Here is a 13,117-nt window from a genome sequence, read left to right as displayed (position 1 = left end):
AACAAAATTGGTAGCAAAAATGGATTGTAAGGCGAAATAATGCATTCCTATATCTTCTATCCACAATGGAATCCGTTTATAATGACATCGAAGGGAGGTCATAATAAGCTGACGTCATATAAAGCGTTTTTTTTTAAAAAAGGTTTTTTATGTAAATATGTATATATACATGTACTCCCCAAAGATTTGACGAGAGCCTGGCTTGAAAGCTTAAACGTTGATAGAAATTTTATTAGATTGTTGTTCAGATTGTTGTCAAATCAATTCATGCTTAATTCACGTTTCTATCGTGTAGTTCTTGCTACTAACAATTTATGTTATTGTGGGCCAGGATACCATGATATCGAGCATGTTGTTTGGTAATGTAAGAAATGTAATTAAATAATTTACCTAGTTGCTAATTTGGAGATTTGAAAGGGTTAAGGCAAAAGTTAACAAATATGAAAAAAAACCGTTCGTTTTTGGCACGGTTCGATTTTGGCAACACAAAATATTCGGGCGTGTTGCCAAAATCGAACGGGGTCTGTATGGACAACTGATTGTTGAATAACAAATAATATAAATGAATCAATATTTTATGAATTCAGAGATGTGTTCGGACTTATTGGTGACTTTTTCCGATCGTTAATTTAATTTTCGTGAATTCTAACATTGTTTTCGGGGTGAAAGTGGCGTCAAAGTGCAGCGTATTCTAAGCCGTATGTAATGAAGATATTGCTTTGTTGTGAGTTGTGTCCTCTGGTTTAAACTGAAGATGCAAGTTGGTTCCGCATCGCACGCCCTCGCCAGAAATAGTTTTGAAGTCCTACGTTATGAACGCGGCCATGTCTTGGAAACGACCTTTCTAATTTTGTGAAATCTTGTGGCAACTGTCCAAAATCACATTTTTCATTATTTGATGATTAGTTTTAATTACGACTGATTTTTTATAAGGGCGTATCCAATCGCCCTTTTTTTGATAATGATGATGGTCCCACCTCTTTCCCCAGCAAAGGTTTGAGCGGAACGAGTTATCTTATTGATAATAATTATACTACGTTATTAATATTTTTTCATCAACTAACCAGTAGGCAAACTAAAGTGAAAAGAAAACGGACTGGTTATCTCGCAGGCATAGATTACTAATCGAAAGAACCATTTAAGCCATTATATGAACGTATTTATTCCATGGCATGTTGAGGGAATTTCCAACCCGGGAAGACTCTAGACCGATCGGGAATTGAACCCAATACCTATGTCAGTATTAGCCGAGAATTTATAAGTATTAGCAAAGAATATACAAGGGAATTCCCGCTTTATTAGATCCCCGGCCACGATGCGATCATTCCCGAGTTCAAGCAGCTGAGCAAACCCAAGCCTAACTCTAGCCGATCCTTCAGGCCCATTACTTATCTCAAGGCATGTCAAGAAAATTTCCAACCCGAGAAAATCCTTGACCGATCAGAAATTAAACCCAATACCTATGTCAGCATTAGCCTTGAATTTACAAAGGCATTCCTGCTTTACTAGATACCCGACATAATCTGCGAATGTGATCGAAACCAGACAGCTGAGTAAACCTAACCCTAATTCCAACTAATACTTCAGGCCCTACATTCAACCTGGAATATAAACGTATCAACCAGAATCTGCAATGAGATCTGTCACAACACAGAAAAATCTCGATATAATTATCTGTTAAGAAGAGCTATTCCTAGCTTTCCTCTGGTTTCCACATTATACCCCTTGGAATGCTTTAATTTTTTTTCGCGAAAAACTGTTTTTGCTTATGTTCGATCTAAAGTATTTTTCTGTCTGTCAACGCGCGCAGGCTCAAACTATTGCGGACTTCACAATTATTTTATTTTTTTAATTAATTGAAAAACTAACATGAAATAAAAACAACATCAACAAATACCATCATCATCGAAGTCTTGAAATAAAAAAATAAAATTAAAAAAAAACACAAACACAGAAGACAATAATTTACAATATGAAATCATGATGATGGTACCCTTACAAAAGCTTGAGCTGAACGAGTTCTCTTGTTGATAATTATTATGAAGAAATTTAAAAAAAAGGGACTGTTTATGTCACAGGCATAGATTCCCATTCGAAAGAACAACTTAAATCATCATCTGGACCTATTTATTTCATGGCATGTCGAGAGAATTTCCAACCCGGGAAGACCCTAGACAGATCGGAAATTGAACCCAATACCTATGTCAGCACTAGCCTTGAATTTACAAAGGAATTCCCGCTTTACGAAATACCCGACAACGTGTGGTAATTTTCGAGGCCAGACAGCTGAGCAAACCTCAGCCTAATTCCAGTCGATACTTCAGGCCATACATTCAACCTGGAATATAAACGTATCAATCTGACTCTGCAATGAGATCCGCCAAAACACAGAAATATCTCGTTATAATTATCTGATTAGAAGATGAATTTACGAGTATTCTGGTTGAGCTATCCCTAGCTTCATTCTGGTTTCCACATTAAGCCCATTGGAATGTTTTTTTATTTTATTCGAGAGAAATTCCTTTTTTTTTATTTTGTGTTGATGCAACAAACAATTAACATACCATCATCATCATAGTCTTAAGATAAGAAACACAAATATCCGTTATAACTTCGTCTTAGGCTGAGGACATAGTAAACGCGGTGCGGTGCGATGCGATGCGGAGCGATGAATTGGAGCTCATCGCGTGCTATGACATACTGATCGCTTCAGATCGCGCGTTTTTTGATGTTTCATTCCACTCCATTCCACATGTAAACAATCCAGCACAAGGATGCCAGATATGATAACATGTATTCATTTTGTAAACAGTTGAATTGTGAGATCGTTTTTATCTGTGAACACGGTAAATGGAAAGCCCTTAACGTAACGTTTTCATTATATGTATTATGTAAATTAGAATAATGTTATATAATTCATCGAACAACACGAAAATAATAATTTAACAACTCGATCTTTATTTCCATTCGATGAGTTCGATTGTGAAGATATTTATGAAAATCGTCTGGCAACCACCACTAGCGTTCACTCGCGGCAAAACTCTCCACACACAGCTTCGCCGCATTGAAATCGCGTTCGCATCGCGTTTAGTATGTCAGGTCCGGCCGGTTTGTATTAGATTTCCTCAGTCGTAAACGAAAGAGCTTTCCCGTAATCGATCCCGCGCACGCGCCCGCACCGCATCGCGTTTACTATGTCCTCGGCCTTACACTCTTACATTGATTAGCATTGCATACTGGGTTAAAAATCTAGATCATGCTTCAAAAACTCTTCACAAATATTACGGAACGTTCGAAGGCTTATTGCTATCTTTGCTTCATTTGGTAATGTGTTGTATAGTTTATATCCTTTATAAAAAAGTGAATTTTGGGTACATGACATTCGAAAGCTCATGGTTTGGAGGTCGCTGCCTTGTCTTGTGTTATATCGATGCATATCTCTTCCATACGTTATCGTGTTTTGTAAATAATTCGGTGTCATCCCGTTAGTCATCTTATGTATGAACGTAAGCGTGTAATATTTAATACGCTGTCCCACTGACATCCATTGCATGCAATCGAGCATAAATCTTCGTGAAGTTAGTCGATCACATCTCAATATCAGGCGCATTGCCTTATTTTGCACAATTTGCATTCTTTGCATTTACCTCTTATTCGCGAGAAATATCACACAGGCACAATAATCAAAATGTGGAGCGATCAGCGCTCTGTAGATCGTGATTTTACTTTCAAAAGGCAACAATCGATTTATTTTACAAAGCACTCCATATTTTCGAGAAGCCTTCTTTATAGTATAGTTAATATGCTCATCGAAGTGCAGCGTTTCGTCAAGAATAACACCAGGATATTTGATCGATGATGCAAATACCTTCACTTCCACCTTTTTAGCTAAAATCATTACTCAAGTTCATTGGAAAATCAATGAACTATTAGGGCAGTATTCTAGTCTAGAAATTTAAAAAAAATAATTTTTTTCAAATATTTCTGTAGCTAGGGTATTCAAGAATATACCCTAGAAAAAATTTATCGAAAATCCTACTATTAACCGAGTTAGAGCCATTATAGTGATGCGGTATCTAACCTAGAAAGAACTTCAAATGCATTTTTCTCGAAACGTGTTTTTTTTTCAAAATGGTGTGCACGATATCTCAAGTTGTATTAAACCGATTCATGTCGAATTTATATGGATACAATCTGCAGGCATCTCTCTATCGCATGAACCTCTGAAAACTGATAGTTTTTAAATTCTACTATTTTGAAAAAAATCGGAAAACGCAAGAAAAAAAACGTCTCAAATTGTATTTTGTTTTTCCAACGGGCGCCATTTTGTCAAAAAAGATGTTTTCGACTTTTCCGAGGTTCATACGATAGCGGCATTTTTACTCATTCAGAATTTGTTCAATTTTGTTTGTTTCAGATAACCAGGAGGGCTGGCAACGTGTACGCCATGGCATAACTTTTTTTGAACTCTCTCACTACATCAGCTCTTAACTATTCTAGTTATGAATATTTTTTCTCCGTTCAATTTTTGTTTTATTTTCAAAAGATAAATGAACAAATAATGATATAATGGATGGCAAAAATATTCTTTGTTTTATTTTTACGGAGCTCGAAAAAACGTCAGAAATTCGTATCTCTACACTAGAATAACCCCTTGAACTAAAATAATATAAAATTTACACTGATGTCTGTTTTCATTAAACGGTGAAATAATTTGAAAAAACATGAATGATATATTATCGGAATTCGAAGGCTTGGAATTAATCGCGCTGTTTGCAAGTGAAATCAATTAAACGCTTTCAATATATAAGCATTAAAAATAAATAAACCGACATTCACATCGTAGGGAAACCTGATCACATGTTGATTTACTAGAATTACTAGGGCAATTTTAATTCATTCCTGTGAAATCAGCAAATGGTTCCGCCTCTCTTCTAACCCACCCGAAAATGCTACACACCAAGCGATGCAAAATGCAGCGCCCCGAAAAAAAGAAAACCTAAATGAAAATACCAACCAATCAATTTCAGGTATGTGTTGATGAAATCCAGATAATGCTTTGGCGTAACGAAATTCTTCCGGCGCAGCTTCAGCAGAAATTGCTGGGTGTAATGTTTCAGCGATTGATGCACGTGAACGATGTGGGAAATTATTGGCTCTCTCAGTATATCTGGAATCTAGTCAAAATGTGTTTAGGTTGAGGGGAAAAAAGTAAACAGCATTCCCGCAAAGATGAAAAACATCGCTACCTTCGCATGATCCGCCAGGAAAACTTTGGCTACGGCCTGCAGCGCTTGTTCCGGCCACGGGAAGACCCAATCGATTGTGGTACTGCCCACCAGTCCGGGGAAGTTTCGGCAACGGTTTCGCAGCGCATCACCATCCGGCGACATGCACAGGACGACGTGCAAATTTTTGATCGCCCGATCCAGGAAGAAGGCCCAAACGCCGTCTCTAGGGAGGAAAAACATTAACATAAAGATAATCACCAAAATGAACAGATTTTAGGCTAATTATAATTAGAGCATCTATAAAAAGCGTGGTGAAAATTTAATTCCTTTTCATGAGCAGTGCTGATAGCTGATTTCACTGCGGGAACTCCGAAAGTCTACACCGGAAGTTGGTCTCCCCTTCCCATCTATCGAATACGGCAGCAGTAGCAGCACCGAATAGTTTATGCAGCACAAAACATGATAATAATGCACTTTTAGAGCCCTTGCGCCCCTTTCCACCGATATACTTTTTACAGCGCTTCGAACATACTTGGAAATAGCGAAGCCCGCTTCCTTCGCGGCTCCCCGGCACTGGCCAATTATAGTATCCTTCTCTTCGTCGGTGAACAACGCTGGCACCATTCCAGTGGTTAGGATATTATTTATGAACTCCAAAAATCCCTCTTCCGCAATCTATTATCCGGGAGTGGGGGAAAAAATTACGCAAAAAGAAAGGAAGCGTGAGAAAATAGCGGAGGATCGGATAAGTTGCGATTATGGCACGGATTTACTGCTGGAAGTTGCATTTCCGCCCAACGGTTTGTAACAATACCTGCGATGCTTTGAAAATAAAGCATGTTTTCTGGTTCTTCACGCCAACATTCGTGAAAAGCAGCTTCAGATCCTCCCGGAATGCAGCCTCATTGTATCCTCGGCTGAGAACTATTTGGAAAACCTCACACTCTGCGGGCAAACAAAAACAATCGTCGTTGCAGTAGAATGTACGCACAGTAATTGGGGGAATTTTACCTGCAGCAAATGCAGCCAAACTTGCAATGCACTGCTTTCCTGATCCTCCCACGCCAACCAGCATGACATGCCCTCTGGAAGAAACGCTCTGTTAAAATACCTTAATATTCACCTCGTTATTCTACAAGCTTCACCGATCCATTCGAAGCGCCCTGTGCACCCGGGTCAAGTGCTCCAAGCAGTCCTCGAACAGAACCAAATTCATCCTCGCCTTCTGTTCATTGTACTCGAGAAGAATCTCCTGAAACAGGAAATACACAGCCTCGTAATCCAACAGATCCTCGTAGTATCTTGTTTCGGCCAGATTAACCGCATTCCTGTAGTCTCCGAATAACAGTGGATCTCGTAGGGCATACTCCGCAGTTGGAAGTTCAACGGCCAGTGCTTTCGAATCGGTGCGTATCTCTGTGACGGATCCCATCATGATTGTCTTCCGTCCGACCGGTTTCGGTGGGGGGAATTTCGTATTGATTTCCTCGGCGATATGCTGCGCCATTAGGTCCTGGTCCTGAGTGTTGATCAGCCGGTCGCATATGACCCGATGAAACTCGTTACGCCACACCCGAACCAGGTGACGAACTTCCTTGAAGTACGTGGGATGAATCTGTACCATACCGGCGTAAATTCGAGAGAGATCTTTCAGGTTGAATATGTAGTGGAACTTGGACGGTGTCGGGGGTAGTTTGACGACTAGTGTTTTGAACAAGTTCAGTGTCATCTGAACGATTACATCGGCGGTAGTTTGCAGCTCTTCGGAGAATGTTTCCAGATGACCTCTCAGAATGGATGTGTATATGTGGAGCAGGGTGGTGTCACTTGGGAAGACGATGTTACATACCGAGAACTTCGAGATAAAACGAGGATCGACATCGTTGCGTCCGCCACCGGCTCGACCCATGGCGGCGATGAAAGCTACAAATGCGTGGTTCGTTCAGTAGTGTCATCAACGATACGGATTTACCCGTGCAACTTACACATATCCTTGAAATTCTTCCAGCCCAAGTCTCTGCTGCGATCGTACATTCCTTCCCGCTCGAAGAGCAGCTTGAGCAGGGCTATGGGCTGCTGGGTACCGTAAGTGTCAACCTGAGGCATATTCATATCGTCGATAAAGGCAACCAATTTCTTCCCCACCGGAGGTCCAAATATGTTCTTGGTTCGTTTATCAACCGCGGCCTCCACCGTTTTCTGTACGTCCATCGAAGATGTTCGTGAGGAGAAATTGATGTTGAGTATGATCTGAAAAACGAATACTGATGATCAAATTGTGCCACCGCATAATAGAAATCAATATACAAATGTGTCCCGATTCAGCTGGCGTAAGAAATTTGAAATTACAGCGGTTTTGGAGGTGCCAGTGTCGCCAACCAGTAGTATAGGGTGCCGGATCTGCAATACAGAACCGAAAATAATCACAATTTTCGTCATGATATTCTGAATTGAATTCTCATCTCACATCATTCATCAACTTCAAAATCCAACCCGTTTGAAGGGTATCGACGGTCGGTACCAGAATTTCACTGAAGGTAACTTCTCGATTGTGAACATACTTCGGGACGACCCATTCCCAGGCAAGCCAAACTTTTTTTTCAAAATCAAAGAAATAATCGTACAGAGTCGGTTTCAGCGTGGGCAGCTGACCTATTTTCGCCGGAGCATTTATGTTATCTTCGTAACTGATCATTTCCAAGTTCCGTTTCATGAAATCGTCGAACTTAATCCGAGATTCTTCCAGCAGTGCGGCCCCCAGTGAAGCGTACACACACTGGATGAAGCCACACTCTATCACATCCTCCTCGAAGGGACAACTCGGTGTGGTTTTTGGAAACATAGCTTCGTAGAAATAGCACAGCTGGGTGACCATGTTGAGGTTAGTCTGTGGGATGACCAGTTTCAGAGGATCCTCTTGGTTGTTCCCGTCGACCCCCTCGAGAATGTAATCGATTGCACTCGGGATGATTTTTTCGTACATTCTCCCAAGCATTTCCTTCTCCTCATCGTAGCGGGTTCGAAGCCAACGGTCCCAGTAGCAGCTGTAGCCAAGGTTTTTAGGGTCCAGGTATACCATCCCAGCGCGGGATACAGTTGCTGGTGAGGCGTAAGCGAGATCCCCCACCTCGAACAGCAACGCACAATAACTGTTCAAGCGGATGCGCTCGCCATTGGCCAGCGTCAACAGTTTATTGTCGTCCATGACGGAGTTCATGTTCTCGATCCAGAGTGCATCTACATCGCCGTCGAAGCATACATAGCGACGTTCCTGTGGGAACGCGGTGTTCATTAATGAAACGATAGGCAAACAAATAACCAAAATCAAGCGGATTTCATGCTTCTACTTCAGAGGCTTCTTCTGGCTCTAAACAACAATAAAAACCGCCCAACGTTCTGCCATACTTACATCCCGTTCCGTAGGTTTGTTCATCTCGCGAAATATGTTCGAGAAGAGCCCATCGATCCAGTCGCGAGTGTTTGGATCCAGATAACCGTACAGCTCCACCACGGAACAGGCCTGTTGTTGGATAGGAATAGAAAGAGAAAAAAACGGAGATGAATCTAACGAATGCAGTTTTTTCGCAGTTATTGCTCTGAAGCACCTTTGCCGCGAAGTTGTGAATAGAATCATTCTTCTATCCCCGTTGCTCTATTCGAGGCTCAATTTTAATTTTGAATCAGTTGAATGGATGCAACCGAACGGGTTTTAATATCGAATGAGTGCAGCTTTTTCACTGCCGAAAAGGCAAATTTTTGATGTTCAATACAATGCGGGGGTTCAATAACTGATGATTGGATTTTTTTTTCGCCTTTCACCACGAGGGAGAAGAATATTTCAATCAAATTCTGTTTTCTGTACGTGTAAGGAGAACTGACGGTTTCAAATCTCTCCATCGGGCTCAAATATGAAACCGTGATTCCTATTGATATTATTAATTGTGTTCTAACAAATTAATATGAAGAGCTTATGTATATTTGAGAAATAATCGTGTTTTCTACCTCTGCTACGTTCATCATTTATAATGTAGTGCAATCGAATTGAAATATCTTATTAACGTTTCCAACGCAGTTGAGCAGAAGCTTTTTGCGAGGATACATCTGCCGCATCCGAGCGATTGAATCGAATCGCGGGAAATGTCAATTCCAATGGTATGTCCGCATGGGAGTGCGCGCACAAGTGTGAAATTATTTTCTGGCACCGTTGTGTGGACCAGGATGCGTGACCCAGCACGCCTGTGGCCACCGGTATCTAGATCTGTCGCCTGCCATCTGTTCGCGTTTGGGATTTGCGTGGTCCGCTTCGCGTAAGTATCATCCTATGTTGGGTCAAATGATTGTCGTCACTCGTCCCGTAAGGCTGCTGGGTTTTTGGCACAGCAACTATTGCCGTCCGGTTTTGAGGCTTCATTTATTCAGAACTATTTTCATTTCGTTTATCGGGCAGCATTGAGTTCGAAACCCCTTCTTGGGCGGGAAGGGTTGCGGAATGGGCGCTAGTGGTATTCAAACACTGCTGATAAACATAACTGTTTGGGAAAGCTGCCACGTGGTGCCACTCATATAGTGTCAGCGGGTGTCAAATGTGCGAAAAATTTGCTCTCAAACCGCATCAGGCGGGAAGTTGATGCGATGTCAGTGCGGCTAGTTTTTAGGTTCTTTGATAACACGGCTTTAACAATCATTCTCTCTAGCCGCCAAATTTTTGCCGATCCATTTTCTTATATCCTACGTCAGTTTTTCGAGCGATGTTCAACAAATGCGTGACTTATCGATGTGGTAATTTTAATAATTGAAAGTGGACTGATGAGTCTGATGAGTTAGCGGGACGATGTCATTTTGAACATGCTTTCGTGTTGCATTTTGACGTGAGACTATGTCTTATATTTCTGTACCGGGGTGTAAGATTCGAAAACGAGAACGTTACGTTGGAGGAACAAAATTTTTAACGTTAATCCCTCTTTGCCGACTGAACAGAGTAGTATAATGAATACTTCATTCGAAGGATAAATTTTCTACGAGTTATATGCTTGTTACTCATTGATCCATAAACTTGTTTCAATAGCTCAATAGCTCCCCCTGATCAATCCCGTTTCTTTTTTGCTACCGATCTGAATCTTCATTCAGCGATATTTGTTGAATAGTTCAAGATTGATTATGAGCGAATTATGCCAACAGCGATGAGTAAAATCGCGGCCAATATGAAATGTTCGACCACGGGATGGCATAGAGAATATTTCGACATATCAAAGACATCTTATTGTTTCGCTTGTTGCATTACTCATATTTGTGGATTGCTGGTTCCCACATAGAAGTATCGAGCTCAAAGCGCTCAAAGTTTTGATTTTTCTTTTCTTAAAATCGTGGGACATATGATGAAGTCGCTAATTGTGGATAATGGAAATCCAACGTGCTCCACGATTTTATTTTAGTCTTATCAATGCCCTAGACTCATGAAGGGGAGGTGTGATAACTGCTAACTGACACTTGCCTAACTATTTTCTAGCTTTTAGTGCATTATTATGTTTAATCACAATTAAACCGTTTAACACCTTGCGGACCGCTCACGAGATTTCTCGAGTTTCGCGTTACGTCTGTTACGGATGGATCACGAAATAACCCGTGTTTTCTACACTTGAAGGTTAAATCCTTGGTTTCCCAAGAATCTAACAAGGTCTACCGATGGCTCGTCTTCGTCTCATCCACATCGAAGGAAAAGATCTCATTCGTGGAATCCGAACAAATGAAGCGCTTGAGTTTGCTCCAAAACGTGCGGTCCTTAATGTATTAACTTAAAAAGTTTTTTTTACATATTTTATTTTCTAGTTTTTAGTACATTATCTGTTTCATTAGAATATTTTTCTACAATAAAACCATTGTACTGTATTGTATCAGTCAAATAATTTCATTTGATATCGATATTGAGTGGATTGCAGAAGTGTGTTCTCCAAGTTCGTTCGTTTGATACACATATCTCAATCAACCTTTTTTTTTTTGAGATATGGAATCAGCTATTTTGGATTTTGGATTTTTCAAGATAAGCAGTTTTAAAATGACAGCAGAGATAAAGGTGTTTTATAAATTCGGTCAGTTCCTATTGGTCAAACTTCTATTAATGTGGGACAACCTTACAGACATACAAACAGTTCAAGCTAAGCTAAATAAAACCGCTGAAAAAAAGTAATTTTCTATTTTGTGGTACCGGCCATCTCGGATTTCGATTTTTCAAGATCTACTGTAATCTACTAGTCAAGCCCTTTCATTTGATACCCATATTAATGAGTTTTTGAGAAAATATGTAGTACGCCAATTTGTAGTGGCAGCCATCTTGGATTTACATTTTTCATAAATAACCGTATTCTACTAGTCAAGCCCTTTCATTTGATACCCATATTGATGGGGTTTTGGAAAACCTATATCGATGAGATTTTGAGAAAATATGTGATCCGCCATTTTGTAACGGCCGTCATCTTGGATTTTCAAGATAATGAAAACGCAGTTTCATAATAACTACAGAGATAATGGTGTGTTCCAAATTTCAGATCAATCGGTCAACAGAAAGAGGGTCAAATTTCTATTAATGAGAGTCAGCGCTACAGACAAATATGTTACAAACATACAAACAGATTACAGGGCAAGCTAAATAAAACCGTTTAAAAAAAGGGAAGAATGATTTTTCGAACCATCGATCAACTTTGAAAAATCATTACTCAAAAAACAAAAAAAAAAGCCTCTCTGATTTCGAGATATGTTATGTAAAAAATCAACTTTCAAGAAAGAATATATAAAAAATATAGTGCCCTTGGTCCCGAGACCATGAAAACTATAAAAAACAAATACAATCAATAATAACGTAAGCAAAATTCTAATTCTTCGCAAGTGTTGTATTTTTCTAAAATTTTGTCCTCAATTTTAAATGTCGAGCGTCTGTATCGGTCCAGCAGTTCAAAAGTTATGTTTTTTTTTAAATAGTCATTTTTGAGAAAAGGCGAAAAAATATGTTTTTCGGACCATCCTAAAATGGAAATGAGCACCCTAACAAAAAATAAAAAATACGGGTCTAATATTTCACGATAAAGAACAAATCTACCACTTTTGATAAAAATCTGAGAATCACTATATAGGTTTGACATGGAATGGCTGTAGGGGAAATGGAGGAATTTAGACCACCTAAGTAAATCACCTAATATTTCCAAACCAATACGGTATTATAAATAAAAAATGTCACATTGTACGCTGAGCTACACTTGTTTTCTCTCAAACAATAATGTTTAAGCATTATATCGAGCTTCAAATTACCAAATATATCATAAAATAAAAGATATGATTTTTTGACATTAAAATTTGAGGCGGGGTGATTTGGTCCAGTGTGTGTTTCATCGAAAAAGACATACTTATGTTTATGTAAAGTATTTTGGGATAATGTCACTATCAGTAACAGTGCACTATGGTCCAGGAGGTGCATTTAAGTGGAAATTAGCATCTAGAGCTCGACAGTGATTCTCTAGACAAAAACTGTCTTCGACAAAGTTGTTACATATAATAGAGCGCTCATTTTTATGTTATCAAAAATAGGGTGACCAAAATTGTCGATGAAATAAAAAATCTAACTTTCTTATCTTTATAGATAGAGGTAAACATAGCTCGACAATATTGTAGCTCTGGTTATTTTAAGTAACTTTGTGGAACAATATTTCTTTCTATCTCTTCAAATAACCGATATAGCGCTTTTTCTCTAGGTTGAGTTAGGGTTACCATGAAAAAAAAAGGTTTTTTTTCTCTAACTTTTATATGTAAAAATCTACATCAAAACTGTCTTCGAATGATCTTTAGAGCTTTCCAATCCACGTATTTTACGGTGCAAAACTTGAATGTATCTTAATGCT

At 39.4% G+C, this 13,117-nt stretch overlaps 1 protein-coding gene across 2 annotated transcripts in view; it reads right to left on the bottom strand.

Annotated features, from left to right (window-relative positions):
- Window positions 1-13,117, bottom strand: part of LOC129763591 (dynein axonemal heavy chain 10) — a 191,683-nt gene that overhangs the window by 51,901 nt on the left and 126,665 nt on the right. For both annotated transcript variants that reach the window (XM_055762828.1, XM_055762829.1), the window contains exons 49-58: window positions 8,641-8,751; window positions 7,699-8,502; window positions 7,539-7,631; window positions 7,217-7,481; window positions 6,377-7,154; window positions 6,243-6,316; window positions 6,046-6,176; window positions 5,764-5,906; window positions 5,250-5,454; window positions 5,018-5,177 (exon numbers count right to left, since the gene is read on the bottom strand). In XM_055762828.1, coding sequence (XP_055618803.1) covers window positions 5,018-5,177; window positions 5,250-5,454; window positions 5,764-5,906; window positions 6,046-6,176; window positions 6,243-6,316; window positions 6,377-7,154; window positions 7,217-7,481; window positions 7,539-7,631; window positions 7,699-8,502; window positions 8,641-8,751 — 2,764 coding nt within the window. The remainder of the gene's footprint in view (window positions 1-5,017; window positions 5,178-5,249; window positions 5,455-5,763; window positions 5,907-6,045; window positions 6,177-6,242; window positions 6,317-6,376; window positions 7,155-7,216; window positions 7,482-7,538; window positions 7,632-7,698; window positions 8,503-8,640; window positions 8,752-13,117) is intronic.

Source organism: Toxorhynchites rutilus, chromosome 1, assembly GCF_029784135.1.
Source record: "Toxorhynchites rutilus septentrionalis strain SRP chromosome 1, ASM2978413v1, whole genome shotgun sequence".
Lineage (NCBI taxonomy): Eukaryota > Metazoa > Arthropoda > Insecta > Diptera > Culicidae > Toxorhynchites > Toxorhynchites rutilus.
This window is presented reverse-complemented; position numbering and strand designations above follow the sequence as displayed.